Source organism: Zymoseptoria tritici, chromosome 14 (assembly GCF_000219625.1).
Source record: "Zymoseptoria tritici IPO323 chromosome 14, whole genome shotgun sequence".
In the NCBI taxonomy this organism is placed as follows: domain Eukaryota; kingdom Fungi; phylum Ascomycota; class Dothideomycetes; order Mycosphaerellales; family Mycosphaerellaceae; genus Zymoseptoria; species Zymoseptoria tritici.
In genome coordinates, this window is record NC_018205.1 from 567,929 (window position 1) to 585,601 (window position 17,673).

General features: G+C 49.3%; 6 protein-coding genes across 6 annotated transcripts; 3 read left to right on the forward strand and 3 right to left on the reverse strand.

Moving 5' to 3' along the window:
- Positions 1–3,034: 3,034 nt before the first annotated feature.
- MYCGRDRAFT_16974 (uncharacterized protein) lies at positions 3,035–4,006 on the forward strand (the record flags this gene model as incomplete). The annotated part of the gene is made up of 2 exons (XM_003847382.1): positions 3,035–3,185; positions 3,234–4,006. Coding segments are annotated over 2 exons (924 nt in total), but the record flags the coding sequence as incomplete, so codon positions are not given.
- Positions 4,007–5,819: 1,813 nt separating this feature from the next.
- Positions 5,820–8,973, reverse strand: MYCGRDRAFT_51580 (uncharacterized protein; the record flags this gene model as incomplete). Its single annotated transcript, XM_003847412.1, has 2 exons — positions 5,820–8,537; positions 8,593–8,973. 2 exons carry the CDS (start codon positions 8,971–8,973, stop codon positions 5,820–5,822), a joined length of 3,099 nt encoding a protein of 1,032 aa, XP_003847460.1.
- A 558-nt stretch (positions 8,974–9,531) lies between these two features.
- Positions 9,532–10,089, forward strand: MYCGRDRAFT_51599 (uncharacterized protein; the record flags this gene model as incomplete). The annotated part of the gene is made up of 1 exon (XM_003847383.1): positions 9,532–10,089. The coding sequence occupies one exon, from the start codon at positions 9,532–9,534 to the stop codon at positions 10,087–10,089; it is 558 nt and encodes a 185-aa protein (XP_003847431.1).
- Positions 10,090–10,818: 729 nt separating this feature from the next.
- Positions 10,819–11,058, reverse strand: MYCGRDRAFT_51621 (uncharacterized protein; the record flags this gene model as incomplete). The annotated part of the gene is made up of 1 exon (XM_003847411.1): positions 10,819–11,058. A coding segment is annotated over one exon (240 nt), but the record flags the coding sequence as incomplete, so codon positions are not given.
- A 2,959-nt stretch (positions 11,059–14,017) lies between these two features.
- Positions 14,018–14,695, forward strand: MYCGRDRAFT_51600 (uncharacterized protein; the record flags this gene model as incomplete). Its single annotated transcript, XM_003847384.1, has 1 exon — positions 14,018–14,695. A coding segment is annotated over one exon (678 nt), but the record flags the coding sequence as incomplete, so codon positions are not given.
- Positions 14,696–14,719: 24 nt separating this feature from the next.
- On the reverse strand, positions 14,720–16,127 carry MYCGRDRAFT_97599 (uncharacterized protein; the record flags this gene model as incomplete). The annotated part of the gene is made up of 5 exons (XM_003847410.1): positions 14,720–14,805; positions 14,868–14,927; positions 15,613–15,826; positions 15,924–15,951; positions 16,111–16,127. The coding sequence occupies 5 exons, from the start codon at positions 16,125–16,127 to the stop codon at positions 14,720–14,722; spliced, it is 405 nt and encodes a 134-aa protein (XP_003847458.1).
- Between the last annotated feature and the right edge of the window lie 1,546 nt (positions 16,128–17,673).

The following is a 17,673-nucleotide window of genomic DNA, read 5'->3' on the forward strand; positions in this document are numbered from 1 at the left end:
TATAGCCTCCTTACGAAGAACCTTTAAGACTAGAGCTACTACATTAAAGCTAATACTGCAACATAGCATACTATGCTAACGCACATTATAGAGCAAGTCCTTTAGCAGAATAAGGACGCTACAAGGGGCAAGAAGAAGGTAGCAACAGAGCCGCTAATACAGCAACAACAACCGCATTATGCTCTACTACCTTACTAGCTAATGCAGATGCCGCAAATGTAGCCTTAACAGCCTACCTTGCCGGTAGCTACCGTAGATACTTCACAACGTAGTAGTCTACTAGCCGCTACTATAAAACAGGCTATAGATAATCCAGTTAACGTTAAGAAGTACTGTTAATAGCTTAGTAAGAGGCAGCCGGTTATAGCCGAGCGGCTAAAGACAATTAGCGGTTACCTTGCTGCTAACTTCTAGTACATTACTATGCTTAAGGAAGAGCCGGACTCGGTGTTAGCTATTAATGTAAAAGAGACTAGTATCCGGAGACAGCTACAGAGCAAGGAGAACATCTTAAAGTATGTCTACTTGTTAGAGGCTATGCTAGAGGTAGATCTATAAATACACAAGGCAGTAGAAGTAGTAGAGTTAGCGGCGTTTGTAGTAGAGTCGTTGTTCGAATTCTGTTAGGGTTAGTGCGTTTCCTCCGGAGCTAGCTCTTAACAACCACTACTCCGATCGCTTTAATATTGCAATGTGTTGTAGCCTAATTTATTCGCTCGGCGCTCATTTAGTTTTTATGTCGATTAACTGTTAGGTTGTAATGTTATCGTCGTCGGCGATGCGCATAGTTATTTAGAGTTTTCGAATTCGAGCTTGCACAAGCTGAAGTTATACTTACTAGTCTGTAGATTCTTGCGTACGCGATAACTCTACAACTATACTAGCAATTAACACTATTCTTTTTTTATACTTTACCGACGATAATAAGCTACAGCTCTATGTAGTTACTATAATAATTACGCGATAGCTTTAATGCAAGGTGTAGGTGCAAAGTCGAAATAAGTTCGCCGCCGCTAGTAAGGCGCTAGTGCGAGGACCCTAAGTTTTAGCGTATAATTCTGCTTAGCACTAGATCCAATACTTTCTACTACGACTACGCAGCCGCACTCCTTAAGCGTCCAAACAGAGGCACGCTGTCACCGAGATCTATAAGCGCGGGCGCCGTCAAAAAAGAAACGGAGAGAATCGACCGCGTAACGGTAAAGATATGTACATCCCTAATGTTCGCAGATCGAGGGGTAAGAAATCCGAGCCGGATTTAAGAACCCTAAGAACCTTAAATTCCGCGAATTTCGACATAACTAACTTGCATTAATTGTTGCACTATAACAACACAACTAAATTCGCTAATTGTTTTTTTGTTTAACAGCATAGAGCGCGCGCTATGCGATAAGTGTTGTGTTTAGAGCATTTAAGGTGTGCGTGGCTGCGCGGTGTGGAATCTAGCTAAGAGCGGGTACTCCCGCTTCCCCGCGGAGGTAACGGATTTAGGGTTTCAGCCTCAAAGTTCATATGCTTAGCAAATTCTTACAACTACCAACGACTCTTTAAGCACTAATATCGCGACGACGGAGGCTCGTGAAAAATAAGCGAGCACAAAGGGCTCTAAGAGCAAGATAAGGGCTTTCGATTAAGCCTACGATAATAGGAATCGGCTCGTTAGGGGCTAAGATATAGCCTTCGAGGGCTACTGCAATATATAATAGGCTTTAAACAACGCTATATAGTCAACTCGATAGTCCTAATGCTTACAAGCTATAGCTATAAAGTCCATAAACTGCTAGCTCTAGTTATCCTCGCCATAGGTCGGCATAAGATATGCATGCCTTCGTATCTAGTGCTTTATCAGCTTAAACGTCTTCTTAATAGGGTTGTAGTCTAGTGAATAAGGTAGAAGGAACAGCAGCCTTACGCTATGCTTATAGCACATCTGCTAGATCCTTATACGCTCGTGTGTTGCACAGTTATCCATAATAAGGACTAAGCGAGGGCTAGGGAATGGAGTTATTCGTAGCATTACTGTAGTCTACAGCTACAACAGGAAGTCCTTAGTCTTTACACTGCCTTGCTTAATTAATAGCTCCGGAAGATAGCTATCTATTGTATATGCCGGCAGGACGCTAAATCGCTCCGAGTAGTGTAGGTGTTTAATGTCCCTCGCCGGCTATCCTTTTAGAGCCCAGCCCCTTCTCCTTAGCGCTAGTTTATTACTAGCATATGTCTTATTAACGTATACTAGCTAAATAGCCTCCAGCTCTTATATCTGTACTTAGAACATAGCCCTTACAATGTCGTCTCGCTAAGCAGCACTGCGTGCAAGCAGTTTATATATAAAGTCCTTATCTGCAAGGCAGCGAGCAATAGTCCTTATATTTACCCAGAGCGTAAACCGCTCGTAAACCAGCTCTTGCAACTCCTTATATTACAACTACGAGCGTTCTATAAGACAGTCGAGAATAAAGTCCCTATGTTGTAGCTCGATAATACGTAGCCGGCTATTAACACAAGGGCGGGCGGTGCTAGTAAGGTTAAATCGTTTGATGCGTATGTAGATTGCGGTGCGAGAGCCTCTATTATCGTTTAAGAGCAGTTAAACGATGTCTGGGGGGATCCAGCGGTCGAGAAGACATAATTCTATTAAATTCTCGTCTTGTCTCGTCAGGCGTATTAAGAGAAACTGGTAACCGCGATTACGCCGGAACGCGTTAGCGGATTTCGGTGTTTGATAGCTAGAATTAAAGCTCTTAATGAGTTCTTTCGATTAATGCACTCGCGAGTGTAGTAATAGTAGTAGTTGTAGTGCTATAGTTGGTAGAAGATTTATTAAATCGCATGTTAGAGGAAGTTGGAGTTAAATCAAAAAGTCTTGGCGTCCCGACCCTTTTGACCGCTTGAATATGTGCATACGTTGCTGCAGCACGCTAAGACGCTTTCGGTCGGGTCACTTGCTCGTCTGTTTGTTTTGGCTTTGAAACATTCTTCCTCCTCCTCACAATCACATAGCACTCCCAAGAACATGGCAGATCGATCGGCAGTAAGAGATGCCCTTCAACAACTGAATGATACGTCGTGGGTTCTAGGCGGTAGAATGATATTGTCGCGCCACAATGCTACGGATCCAGATGTCCCGTGTTGGAGTGATGGCAGCGGAAACTTCTTCAAGATCAACGAGGTATATTCTGAGCGTGATTCTCATTCGTATCTTCACGGCTAATGCATCATACAGCTTTCAGATGATCATGAGCCAGGCTTCAAGACTCCTAGAGATGAAGATACGGTACCACTAGTTCATCATGCCGGCGATGTTCATGCAGTGTGGAAGGTTGGGACGGCATATCTGAAAGTTATGATTCCAGCAACTCCCCTCATAACTCGTGAGCATATAACATTGCAGGCACTCCAGCAACGGAGGTGCCCCATTGAAGTGCCTCGCGTCATCTACCATGGGGAATGGGATGGGAGATACTACCTCATCATAACTGAGGTACCGGGTATCACTCTAGACCGAGCCTGGCCAAGCATGGGTGTGATAGCTCGTGACGATTGTGTCGCGAAAGTCACCAAACTCTGTAAGGATCTTGCGGCGCTGATGGGCTCCAGCGCACGGATTGCTGGAATCGATGGCTCACACCTCGCGGAGTACTTTTTGGGTACGAGATCTGGAAAAGAGTGGAACTTCGATCCTGAAATCATGAAGCAGCGCTCAATTGACCGTGGGATGGACTGCTCCGCCTTGACTTTCTATCATTGCGACCTAGGCCCTAACAACATCCTAATACGAACCGGGCCCACAGGTGTGTCGATTGGTGTCATCGATTGGGAGTGCGCCGGGTTCGTTCCAGCGAGCTGGATACGGACGAAATTCATTTTGGCTGGAGGCATGGACTTTGAGATACCAGGGGGGTCCAAAGAAGCCCGTCAGGAATGGAGGATTCGAATGGAGGAGGCCCTTGGGCAAGATGGCTTCAAGGAGTCTCTCAAAAGCTGGCAGGCATGGTCATCCAGTGGCGCATCGAGTTAATTCCACAAGTTCACCGATCTTATCACATCTACCGTGATGTTCAATTTCGACGCACTGCGAGAAACCAGTGGCGAGTTGCGACCACGCGACCTCGAAATGCTAAGAGACGACCCACAAGAATTGGCTCGATCCATAGGCAGAACCATCAGAGCCTAGCACAAAGAGATGTGCAAGGAAGACTTCCACATCATTTGAACGCGGTAAAGGTCTGCTTCGTTTGGCAGCCGAGCATCGGAGCAGGATGACAGTATCTGCTCAAGCATCCGGACGCCACAATACAGATATGATCTCCTCTGCACTTCCGATAAAGCTCACAGGGGCAAGCGCCACTAGACTTTTTGTCCTGCTGTGCGACCCACGCCGACCATGAAACGAGGACTGCGGTACTCTAGACCTTTGGCTACCTTACAGCTTTCCACCCCGCTACGTGCATGCAGGAGGTATAGTAGTACAAGCAAACGCATCGCCTAGTCAGTGACAGACTCGCTCTTCCGCCTTGGCTGCACTCCTTGCATTCATCATCTCTACATGCGTCGGACTGCATTGCAACAACTTCTGCAGATATCAGCTTGCATTCTTGCTGGCCCGATCATGCTGTGCTCCACTTGGCCTCGAAGCTGCTGCTATCTATTCGTCACCCTAAACATGATGTTGCAGCATCATCAGTCAGAATATCGTGGCGACCTTGAAGTCAGTGACGATGTTGACAGTGCAAAGAGATAGCGTCGAGGTAATAGGAATGGCTCCGCGCTAATTGACCACTCACCGTCGTTCAAAAGGCCGAGTTCTGTACCACAATGATTGCTTCGTGGAGGTGCTCGGCTACGTAACGAAGCTGACCCTTCAACGCAATCAAATGCAACGCGATGTGCTCGTATACACGTGCATGCCGGATGCTGTGCAGAGCACAATGTGATTGGTCTCCATGCCTTCCACAATGCTAGGAGCAGCTTGATTGTGGTCATGAGTGCCTAACAATGCACGGCGAGCCTTGCCTGGCGCACTGTAAGCTGCGTATAAGATGTCTGGAGCAGTACCTGAGGGAACTGCTCTCCTCTTTCACACCTTCCAGACCAACCTTGCCGGACACCATACACCGAAAGCTCAGAAATAACTTGAAAAAATGGTTGGAGATCACACTGCTTCCACCATCACGATGAAGAATGCTGCTGCAACTGTCGATCATGTGCCAAACAGCAGTGGGGGAAAGTACTGTGTAAGAAGGTCTTCTTTCATTGAGACTATCACATGGATCTCTCTAATACCTCTTTCCACTTAGGACAAATGCGGTGGTGGACCATACTTCTCAGGTGTCACTGATTGCGCTTGTGGTGGCAAGTTGAAATAGCACTTGCGGTTGATACGGGACTCCTTGATGCAAGGTTTAAAGTTTCGAAACTTCTCGGTGGAGGCATTATTCCAGTCGGGGTTGCGAGCACTCATGGAAGTCCACAGTCTGGCAAGTTTCGCTATGTCAAACGCGATATCAAAGTTCTCTGGTTTGGCTTTGTAAACACTCGTTACTCTAGCATTTCCGTTGATTTACATACTTCTATTTGCTACTGTCAGTGGTTGCTCGCGTCCAGTCCACTTCATCGTAGCGGTCTCCCATTCCTCCGCCAGGACCCCGACCGTTGTGCTTGCACTTTGGCTTGTAGTAACTTGCTTCCGATCTGTGCGAGAGAAACGCAGATCGTCCCTCCGCCTTCCCGATGCTGCGTCCCGCTGCGACACATTCTACATGAGACTTCTGATCAAAAGGTCGGTGTCGGCGAAAACAGCAGTCACGCTCGTCTGTTCATTCGCCGGACTGGATGAATGAGGCTTGCTGGAAGGGACCCTCTGAAGGAAGGGCAGCCAGACTGCGCATGCGATTCAGTAGCGTCGTATGTGCTTCAGTGCGAGGCAGCACCGCTGGGAAGCTGTACCGCAATCTCTCTGGCGTATCACCGGTTACGATGTACTCGCAGATCTGTGATGACTGGATATGGTCGCGAAGGAGACCGAGCGCTTGACAGAGGTCCCCCCCTTTGTCCAGGACAGGTAATGTCTCTGAGAGGGCTCCAGCGCCCTCGCGCACATCATCGTCCAGTACTTTGAGCCGCTCACATGAATTCTCGAGATGCTGCCCAATGCTTAGGTAACTGTCCTGGACCTTGCTTGCTAGCTGGCCGATCGCCGCAGCTTGCGCGACTTCACGCTCGTTATGCTGCACCCGAACCCGCGACAAGATTTGATCCAGCCCATTTGTCTGGTGCTCTATTTGCTGCATTTGGTCGTTCACAATGCGTGTAGTCTCTGCGCGTATAGCGGTCGTGTCTCGGGCAAGTTTTCCAACTTGAGCCTGCGCAGTTGTCCAGTCGCTACGAATTTTGTTTGCGACCTTTTCCTTTACTCCGATAGCGGAATCGATGGTGATGCGAGCATCTCTGTTCCAAGCGTCCATCCCACTTCCATAGCACGACTGAGCGCAGTGATACTGGTCCTCGGATGCTTTGATACGCTTGTTAGCATTCCCAACGTACTGGTCCATCCGTATCTCCTGGGCGGCGACAGATTCGTTGACAATTTGCGTGATTTTGCCCAGCAGCGCCGCACGCTCAGAGGCAGCGGTTTTCTTCTCATTCTCCAATTCATACTCAAGCTGCTGGTGAAATGCTTTCCTGGAATCCAAATATTTTGCATTCGCCAGTGCAACCTGCTGGCGCAATTTGTCGACCTCGGCTTGTTGCTCATTCATTTTGTTAACAAGGTCGTCAAAGACACCAATTGACTCTTGCTCTAACGAGTTGTAAGAGTGCTCGATCTGATCGCGAAAGGAGTCCAAACCGGCCACAAGACCATTGATCATGTGCTGCGCTGCTGTCGACAAGTCGTTCAAACTTAGTCTGACCCTCTGTTTCACATCTTTCTGCAGGGTCCCGATATCATCCAGGACGTGGTTCATGTCTTCTCTAACTCTGCAAGTCTGCGCGTTCATGTCAGACTCGGAGTTTTTGAATGCTACTTCCTCAGTTTGCACGAAAACTTGAGACGCTCGTAGCTTATGAAGTTCCGTTTCGACGAAGCACCGTACGCGATTCGTGAGCGAGCCTATTAATTTCTCCTGTTGGTCACGCAAGGTCCCGATCTGGCCACACACTCCGAGTGTAGTCTCCGCGATATGGGCCTGCGACACTTTCCACTTTTCCCGATTGATTGATTGCAAGTCTGAGCGCCTACGCAATTTGGAGTGCAGTCGATTGGTGTGATCATTTGTGGTGTTGAGCGTCTCAATCAATGCCTCTCCAATACCGGCTAGTCGTTCCTCGCTTTGCTGGTGGGCCTTCCGCAACTGACTCTCTTCCCCAAGATTCTGTCTGGTGTGCGCAAGCACAATCTCCGTCTGTTCAAGAACCGTCTTGGCATCCGCGAGCGATTCTCTGGTTCGCTCGTTGTCCTTCTTCAAACTGTTGAAACTCGTACCAAGGACGAACAGTTCCTGCACCTTATTACGGAGATTGCTCTCCATAGTCACAATCTTATCACTTTGCTCATCGACTAAAATGCGACGACTCTCGGATTCAGTTGTGATCTGTTCGTACGTCTCAGGTGTCAGATGCACACCGTTACGTTGGCGCGTGGCAATGAGCTCAGACTTGAGCCTTTCGATTTCGGTTGTGAATTCTGCAAGGAGAATCTTCTTGCTGACCACTTGACTGACCTGTGGTTTATTGCGGATGTTCTTCGCGCGGAAAGCGTAATCGAGCGTGCTGATCGTCTCGTCGACGTTGCTCTTTGCAGGAGATAGTGTAGCGATGATGCATGTCTTGGTCCGTCCTCCGAGTGAGTCTTGTAACAGTCGTGTGAGCTTCGACTCGCGGTAGGGAATGTGACTGCTCTTTTCCACGAGTGCATTAATGACACGGCCCAGCGTTAGCAAGGACTTGTTGATCAAGCCAGCCTCTGCTGCTCGTTTGTTTTCCGCTCCAGACCGCTGAATGTTCTCTGAGCCTGCCAAATCGACCAGGTTTAGCTTGCCAGCAGAAACCAATTCATGCCCTGTATCGGAAGCCTGCTTCACGTACACCGTGATAGTGAAAACAGTATGCGACCGCGAAGAAAGATCGTTACACTGTGTTGCAGCCACCTGGCGCTTGTGGCTTCCTGCTCTCAGCAACTGTATACCTTTCGAGGCATTTTTGATGTGTCTCTCCTCCATCCCTTGAACTAGCGTAGTTGTTCGGCCGTTCCTGTTCGCCTCATCGAAGATCTTGAGCTTGACATTGTCATCTGTTGCCAGCAAGTCGCGCAGTTCCTCATTGTATAGCTCAACAAAGGAACACTTAACGCTGTATTCGCACGCTTCTGCACTTTCTTCCCCAAGCCGCTCAAACAAAGAATGGAAGACGCGTGGGATAATGCCAGCTGCCTCCGGAGCGGGAACAACCTCTGTCATGTCGCCAGTCATGGTGTAAGTCTTGCCTGTCCCAGTTTGGCCATACGCAAAAATCGTGCAGTTGAAACCGGAGAGTACCTAATACCCTCACATTAGCAACCGGTCCGGTTCGCACCATTGTGCGGTCGCATACCTCATCCAGTACTGGCTTGACCACTTCTTCGAATACCATGCCTTGGTCTGCAGCAGGCGAGAAAACTTTATCGAATTGATAGGTCTTGCTGCTGAGCGCACCGGTTGCCATAGAGAGCTGAACTTTGGTCCCTTTCACTCCCTCCGTCAAGACAACGACTCCGCTGTTCTCGCGAACTTCACGTTCATTGCGCCCTCGACATCGGACCACAACTCTGATATTTGTTTCCTCCATAGCACTATCTAGCTCCGGAGCTCTTTTCCTTTTCGTGGACCTGGGCTTCGATAAAAGGACGGTTCCGGATGGTGATGTTCTGCCATCAGGGGCAGGCGTTGCAGTCTGCGCTCTGTCGGTGCCATGGCGTCGGATCGACGCGCGCATGATGGATTTAATTCTTGGCAATCGTGACAGTCGACGTAGTGGCAGTACTATCGATTATGAAATAGATAGAGGATGTGGTCGGAAGAGACAATGCGCGGAGCGCAGCACTGGAGATTAGCAAAGAGGACAGAGGGTGGCCCTTGCCAAAGCGTGTTGCAGACAATAAGCACAACCGGTTGTTAGGGCAACCACTGATCTTGTCACTTCGCGGACCCCACCTTAGATGTTTCGCTGCAGAGAGCAGACCATTGACCTGCTCATGATCCGTCATCACGATCTTTGTTTGAAGAATTGTCTCCAATTACCTTGTTGATATTTGTTGTTGTGCCGCACGAAAGAAAAGGCGGGACGGAGTATGCCGTGACAAGCATATGCCTACCCCGCTAGTTTACTCTAGCCGAGGTTTGCCTCAAGTTCCCAGGAATTCCCAGGTTTCCTGCTTATCTCTGGGGTTTCCGGTCGCGCTTTCCTTTTACCACTCTAGTATAACTTCTACTGCTGCTTTTGTATCCTTCTCCATCTTCATAGCCGCTTTTTCCCATGCGTCAATGCCCTCCCATGGCATCCACTTACATTACTCTTCACACCGAGAGTGGACACGCGTTCCGGTGGACCGATGACTATGACGGAGCATCGATAGTTGACCTCCAGAGCTTTCTCCGGCAGATACACGAAGCCGCCGCATCCATCGAAGGTGAATTGATGAAGAGACAGCCCGAAAGACTATCAACCATCCCTGGTGAAGTCGGCAAGTGCTGTAAGCGCCTACACAACACCGCGAGAGAGCTGGATGTAAGGGAACGCTTGGACAGCAAAGCAATGAAGCACGCCAACGATGCAGTGGATATTCTTCTTACCTCTAGGACAAACGTGCAATCGAGGCCTTATCAGGAGTTTCTTTACGATATCCTCTACCACTGTGGGCCAAGCGTGACACTTCTTTGTGCTGCAAGCTTTGGGAGGAAGAAAATCATTGACCTTGGGAAGCATGGTCGCATAAGCTTACTGGAATACGTGAGGAGCATACGGCGTCTGCTCGAGACGCCCACTCTCGAAGAACTAGCCAACGAGCATAAAATACCTGATCCAAGCAGTTCGTGCATCTTGCCAAGTTGAAGTACATAGTACTGACAGCTAACAGGCCCAGAACTTGTACATCTGAAAAGCCAGCCTCGCAAACGTGCGTTCGAGGCAGACAGACATGGCAGAGACGATAGCGAACATGAATCGTTAGAGGTCGGAGGTATAGCGGCCTTCTCAAGCATGTCGACTTTCTGTTACAGAGCTGACTGATTTTCAGCGATTGACGACTCGTCAACGGTCGTCGCTCTAGAGCATCCCAGGAAGCGTATTTGCATAGAACACAGGCACGAAAGATTACTTGATCAAGTTAACCAGCCAGGCCTGCAGCCACGAAGTTCTCCGTCACTTGGTACAGATTTGGTCCACAACGAATCTTACCAGCTTGGCAAGTCATCTATGCTTGACCTCCAACTTGGGCTAATCAATAGATAGGTGAAGCGATTCCGCCAGGTACAGAGATCAGAGGTCAATATCGTTTGTTCTTCCCAGTGGCCGCTGCTGATCAAATGTAGAAATGAAGCACATTTGTACAAATGCGCCGGCTAGCACGGTGTCAGGCTTACCAGAGCCATTTAGAACAGCTGTGCAGAACAGCAAACTGTGGAAATGGGAACGGAATGAAAGTGAGCTCGAAACAACCGGCTGCTTGACGACATTGTTTCCGAAGGACAACAAGCAAGACGTTTCGTTCACCTTTTGGTGCGGGTATAATGACGGGTATCATCTTTGCAGTAAATATGGGCTCCAGCTTGCCATGTCCTCCTAAATTTGAAAGTATACACATGCACCTCTTACGTACACAGTGTATCCAGCCGGGACTTCGTATGGCTCGTACGTAACCGTAGGGCTCACGTGATCTTTGTGTGTCTTATACTCGTCTCTTTCCTCGTGATATATCGAAAGGAACACACCCTTGAAGTACACTGTACGGCTCTTTGTGTTGTCTGGAGCGAAGCGATGGGTGATGTTGATTTCCGCCGTGCCTGCGAGAGCTTCGTCGCCTACCTGAATTGAGAGGATAAGCAGTTGCTCTATTATCGCTGGCTGACATCCCAACCGCCATGATTTGTTTCCGCTAGACAGTTGTTCTCGTAAGGAAGGAGAGCAAGACTTTGAATGATCAATCTCGAGGGAGCTGCGACTAGTATGAGCAAGAGTCCACGCAAAATGTCGGTAGGGGTCGTGGCCAGACTTACTTCCAGGGCAACGGAGGGGACTCTTACTCCACAAGTGGGTGAAGATTGATGGCACTTCGCCTACACACAGGAGGGTATATCACGTTTGGCTCGCAAGGTGGTGAATAGCTGTCTCACATATTGACAATCGGTGCCCGACGCAGCGCACCGCTGGCACCACAATTTTGTGCTCGATTCACGTGATATGACGTCATGCAGGGGCTCCAATCCTTTCTCTTTGAACGACAGCATCATGGCAAGGGACGAAACAGGCCAAGGTGGAGCTGCACGCTCCGAACCCTGGCACTTTGGCCCAAGCATACGAGTCAAGCACTACTAGGTTATAATGGATGATTTAGTGTCGAATTGCTCCCGTATGATTGTCAAGGAGGGGCTGTGGCCTTTGCCATCAGGGGCGGCAATTTCCGCCGCGCTTCGCTCATCGAGTGGATCCTGACTGTACCAATCAGAAACCTCATAACCACTGAACACTTGCGAGCGATCAATCCGCGCAGTATTGAGTGTCACTTCGACCGCGCTATCGACCAAAGCTGGAATGAAATATCTGGATCGTGCAAACATAGTCAAGTGTTGAAAATCAGCGACACCACACGAGTGGGCGTAGCTTTGTCTGTCGTAGCACGATCTAGAGGACCACATCTACTGTATGTTCCCCTGCAAGTACAAGCGCACTGTCTAATTAAAGACATTGTCGAACTCTATGCCCCTTTGCTAAGCAAGAGTGCGGAAGAGTGCGCGCAGCTTCGCATATTGCGGCCGCTGCCTTAGTTGCACTAACCTAATGCACCTAAAGTACTCCGCAAACTCTCGGGGCAGTCCTATACATAATTCCTCTATTAGTAAGGCTCTCTTCTTCTCTATAATTAGTCGCTCCTTCTTACTCCTGTTATATGCTTTTAATCCTTACTAGGGCAGGTAACTACAGAGAAAGTAGATTATAATGTACCCTAAAGCCTCGAGATCGTCTACGGGGGTTTGTGCTATGTGTAACATTAGTAGACTGTCGCTTAACATAGAGGTGATTTCTTACGGCCACCCTAGTGCGCCCGAATGCTTGTATACCTCGCGGTTCCGACAAGCCGAGCATAGCTAATATAATCTCTTCTACTCTCGTCAGGATTCGTCTCGTATTTACGAAAGAGCCCGAAGTCTGTTATGTATACGATGTTGCTACGCGGGCTAGTCCTAAGCAGGCAATTCTCTGGTTTTATGTCGCGATAGAGAAGACCGCTTAGATATAGAGCCTCTAGTCTAGGGATTAGTTGATCTATAATTATAATAATAGTCTTAAGCGAAAGCTTTCTGCCGTAGAAGGCAAACAGGTCCTCGAGATTTAGTCCGAGAAGTTCGAAGACTATAACCTTATAGTCGTCTTGCTAACTGTACTAATACATTTGTAGAAACCTAGATAGGCCTTAGAACGCAGTATATCTCTCTGCCTCCTCTATAAGCATAGAGGGCTCCTACAGTCGATGTTCTAATTTCAGCGCAACCTCTTGTCCAGTCTCGAAGTCCTGTCCTATAAAAGTTAGTAGTCCCTGTTTACGTACGAAAGTGCCGTATCTATACTAAGATAGACAGCCCCGAAGCCGCCCTCGCCAAGCTTACAGATTAACGAGTACTTCGAAGCTACTCTCCTCCTGTGGATCTTTGCAACAAAGTCACGCATCTTCGACGTAAAGCAGTTCGATATGTTCGAAGAGATGGGTGGGATTTGAAGTCAACCAACGGTTGCTGGGCAGCCAGCCGCCGCCTGGCGGGACGCCCCGCCGACCCTGCATAAGCTGCCAGGCAGCCGCAGCTGGTTTGGTGGCTTTGGCTTCTGTGCAACGTGGACGAATCGACAATCGACGGGGCACGAGCCGTAGACATTGGCAAGCGACTGGTATCGCATCTCTTCTGCAGCCCAGATATGTCTGCGCTTCGCACCAGCGCACTTTCCACCTGCCTATGCCTTCTCCTACGTCCGCCCTCCAGCGAAAACGAAAACGTAAGTGCCCGAGCGCGTAGGTCGAGAACGATTATAGTCCTATTGCGAAGAGGCGCAAGACGAAAAAAGCACATCACTACCCTCCATGCTTCTAGGATACACTGTCCAAAGTGCGTCTAACGCGACGAGCGCTTAAAGAGTTCGATCGGAGGTACAAGCCGGACGTATTTACACTGGTTATAGAGCAACTAAGAGCTGGCAGAACACGAGAACGATTGCTAAGATCGGATTATCGTCGCCTACATCAGCTAGCGAGCAGTAGTAGTCCCGACTTAAGTGCACTCCGAGGGGTGAGTCTATGCCTAGAACAGTTGCATATCGAGCATATGCTAACCGGAAGTAGTACTCTAGCCCCGCTATAGAGGTCTACACTATAAGTTAATATAGCTCGCAAAGCCGCAAAAGAGGTCTACCGTTACGTTCGTCGAAGAGTAGTGCTTCAGGCAAAACCAGGACTACGACGCTATATAGTAGCGAGTTCGAGCAGAAGCTAATTAATTAAGGCGTGTATCTAGATAGATACGAAGGGCTAAATAACGACTCTTAACGGGAGCCTTAGAACATCGAGGCTATTTAGCGTGCACTTAGCTAAACGCGAGGCTCCCTCTCGCCGTCCCAATTTTCCGCAAACGCTTTTTCGCAGTTTAAGCGCGATAATCGTTAAGCGAAAACAGAGGCTAAGGCTATAGCAGATATAATCCCTACAATCGCCGGATCGAAGGACAAGTAGTTAGAATCCGCTACAGACATACCTTTTACCCGTCTAAAGAAGTTCGATCCTAACCTGTCTACTCCTAAGCCCGACATCTACTATAGTGCTAAGCTAGCCCAGATTAATCGCCGCGTACGCCGCGACCTCGCCAATTATATCGTCCTATCTAGTCGTTCGAGCCTTCCGGCAGCCCCGAACTTCTTTCTAGAGGGCAAAAGTGCATCGGGGAGGCCAGACGTTACACAGAATCAAGCTATGTATAATGGCGCTATAGGAGCCCGCGGCATGCTCCAGCTTCAAAATTATGGCCAACCCACTCTAATATACGATGGCAACGCATATACCGTAACTTCTACGTACCATCCAGGGACTGGTACCTTGCAAATGTACGCCACACATCCACGACCATCTGTGGCACCTGCAGGCGAGCCGCAGTACTACATGACGCAGCTGGGAGCATACGCAATGACTCACGCGCCAGACACCTTCCGCAATGGTGCCTTAGCATATCGCAATGCCCGAGATTGGACACAGCAAGAAAGAGATCGCCTGATCGCTAGTGCAAATGCAGCTGCGCAGAGAATGTCGACAGACACGAGGTCCTTCAGCAGGACAAGCGAAAACATAGGCTCATCCACCATGGCGAGAGAGTCCTCTGAATCCGATACCTCTGCTGACGAGCTCGCTATTAATCTCGATGCTGCTACGAAGCGGCAGAAGAGGCCGACTACCCAACATTAATTCAAAGCTATGATTATTTCCAATCTACTTGTCCTGCCTCCAACTTGCAGTGTTACGACCGCAGCACTGTATAACGTCGACCACATTGGCATAGCTGTGTCGCAGGAATTCTGAACATCGAAGGTCGAGACACCACTACTGCTTCGGCCGTGTGCAGTCACGCCTTACTTACTGTCATCAACATGATGGATCTGCCGCCGGTTGTCTCGAGTGTCTTCAACTTTGATGCACACTGCTCAAGGTTGCTGCAGGTCTTCGAAGAAGAGTCAGATCTATACAGAGCCGTTTTCGGTCTTGACCTGCCCATGGAGCGCTGGAAGATGTCCGCAGAAGATCTTCGACGTGCTACATCCACTGGCACAAAAATGCTTGATGTCGCGATACGCTGATCCAGCGATGGGCTACACTTCCGCACGAAAAGTACGCGTACCAGGTGGCCATAAAGTACGACTGGTCGTTGAAGTCGCCGACGACCGGGTGCATCCTGTCACGCTGCTCTTGCGTGAAGAACCTCACGCCTTCGGCCGGTTGCGAAGTCTGCTGTGGTCGTGTTTTCGGGATGGCATTTCGATTAGGCATTGCAAGCGGCTTCACCACAGAATTGGCGGGGAATGCAAAAGCTCGCTCCCGCAATCGAACTCATCTCCATATCGGACGTGAACCCTCCACCAGTGCAGACTGCCGAAGCCGAAGACGCCAGCGCTACCATAACGCATCCCACTGGTTGACACCTTCACCTGCTGAAGCCTGTACTGGATATGTTGCCACTCAAGCGGCAAGGTACCAAAACGCAAATATCGCTAGCCCATTGCAAATACTCTATGTATTCTACATCGTTTTCCTTGAAAGCGCCAATCTTCGTGTTCTGTGATCCATTTCCATGGAGCTTCTTTTTGGAATATGGATGCTGCGCTCACCACCTTGGGATGCAACAGAATTTCCACACAAAAAGGTATAGTAAAACTTCCATAACTCCCAGTTGGAGATCTTGACATGGACAAGCACAAGGAGCTCCACGCTCATTACAATCGCCACCACTGTCATGATCTGTGAGAGCACAGCGCGGCGCAGCACGCCAGGAGGCACGCCTTGTCGGAGAAAGTGGCTCGTTTTATCCAAACTCTGCAATATCTAGACAAGAGCAGTTTTAGAAGAGCAGTGGTTGATGAGCCGACTCTGTTTTGTAGACACTTCTAGAAGACTGCGGACCGCGCCGATCTGAGCGTACAGTATAAGCAGTCTCGAAGAGGTCGTGCCTGTAGGAAAGACACATCATGCGCCTTATGCCGGACTACGGGATCACTCCTTGAGATCAGGAAGCCCTCCCTCGAAAGCGGACACGAGCACATGTCGACGAGAACCCTCAGGGCTCTTTTTGGTGTTGGAACACTCTCTGTCATCGGGTTGCTACTCACCTGATTCCGTGGACCATGTAAATGCACGGACAGCGAAACATGCAGTCAGCTGCATAAATGCGGCTTACTCCTATCTGGCCGCCGGGCCGAAGGCCAACATGGTCGATGGCAGACAACGCCCGGTTCCCATTTGGCATGTTATTACAGTGGAGTATCTGCTCCTTGCCATGCGTATTGCTTTGACGCCCTTATGTTACAATGTCGTACAGGACCATTATGATCACTGCACTTTCTCCCCGAGTGCGGGGTCGTGGCAGAATCAGTTTTTAAATGCGTAGGCATCTCGCGCGCTCCTTTGTGCTCTCATAAACTACAGCCACGGCAAAAGCATGGCGTGCCAACCATGTACAGCTGAGGGAGTCGTGTTTGATCTACAAGGTGACCTTGTTCTCCTTGTTAACAGAAATAGTGGCCGGCAGAGATTCACTGTGGCGTCTCGCGTGTTCACTCTGGCGTGCAAACCATGGGCTGATATGATGAAATATCATGGCATACTTGGTCGTGAGGCTGGAAACGGTCTTCCAGAGATCGACTTTGGGGATGATGATGCTGCAGCACTTGAGATTCTTCTCAATATCGCGCACCTGCGCTTCAAAAAGATACCAAACAAGCTCGAGTATCGGCAGCTACTAGCCTTATCTATCTTGACCGACAAGTACCAAGCCACGCCGCTCATTATCCCCTGGATACAACGATGGACCTTCAACCTTCACAAGCTGTTACAAGGTCCTGGCTACGAAGAGTTCTCGTGGATCGCATGGGATTTCGGAATGGAGGAAGAATTCGAACAGCTTTCCGCTAGGATAACCTTGAATGCAACAATCGACGACGAAGGAAACTGTGTCGTGGGCGGAACGACGGCATCTTCACAGCACCTACCACCAGGTCTTGTTGGTTCGTACATTGTGTTATTTCGTCGCACCTGTGCTAACAAACGTGCTAGAAAGTGTCCTTGATGTCCGAGCTGTGACACTGGATCGTCTGCTCGCAATTCCTTATCAATACGCTGATCGCATAAGCAGCTCTTCTGCCAAACATGCAGTCTGCAAGAGAAAGAACGGCGAGCAATGCGATGCGTTGTCCTTCGGTTCTCTTGTGCTACAACTTTCGCAGCTGGGGTTCTGGCCTTCGCGCTCAACGTATAAGGATATCTCGCTTAGTATCGTTGGGCTTGCCTCAGCTCTCAAAAGAATCACGATACATTCGTATCCGCACAGCGCAGTGGATCGACGTAAAACCTACTACAATGAACTGGTCGTTTCAGGTGATCAGTGCCGTTCCCTGGGCACAATGGACCAGCAGATCGATGCAGTGCTCGAAGGAATTCCGTCCAGCGTCACCAGCGCTCACCGCGAGCACATCAAGCTTCAGTTGGGCCAATTAGGCCAGTTAGAAGCTATGTCCGATCATGAAAGGCCTTCTGCGTCCCATGGCTACTGAGCTTCGCCGAGCTGTGCTCGTGCGGATCGGAAGGCGTCTCGTGTCGCTCGATCGCCTGCGATGTCGAATGCCGACTTGCCATCTGCATTGCGTACTGATGGGTTGGCGCCTCCTTTGAGCAGG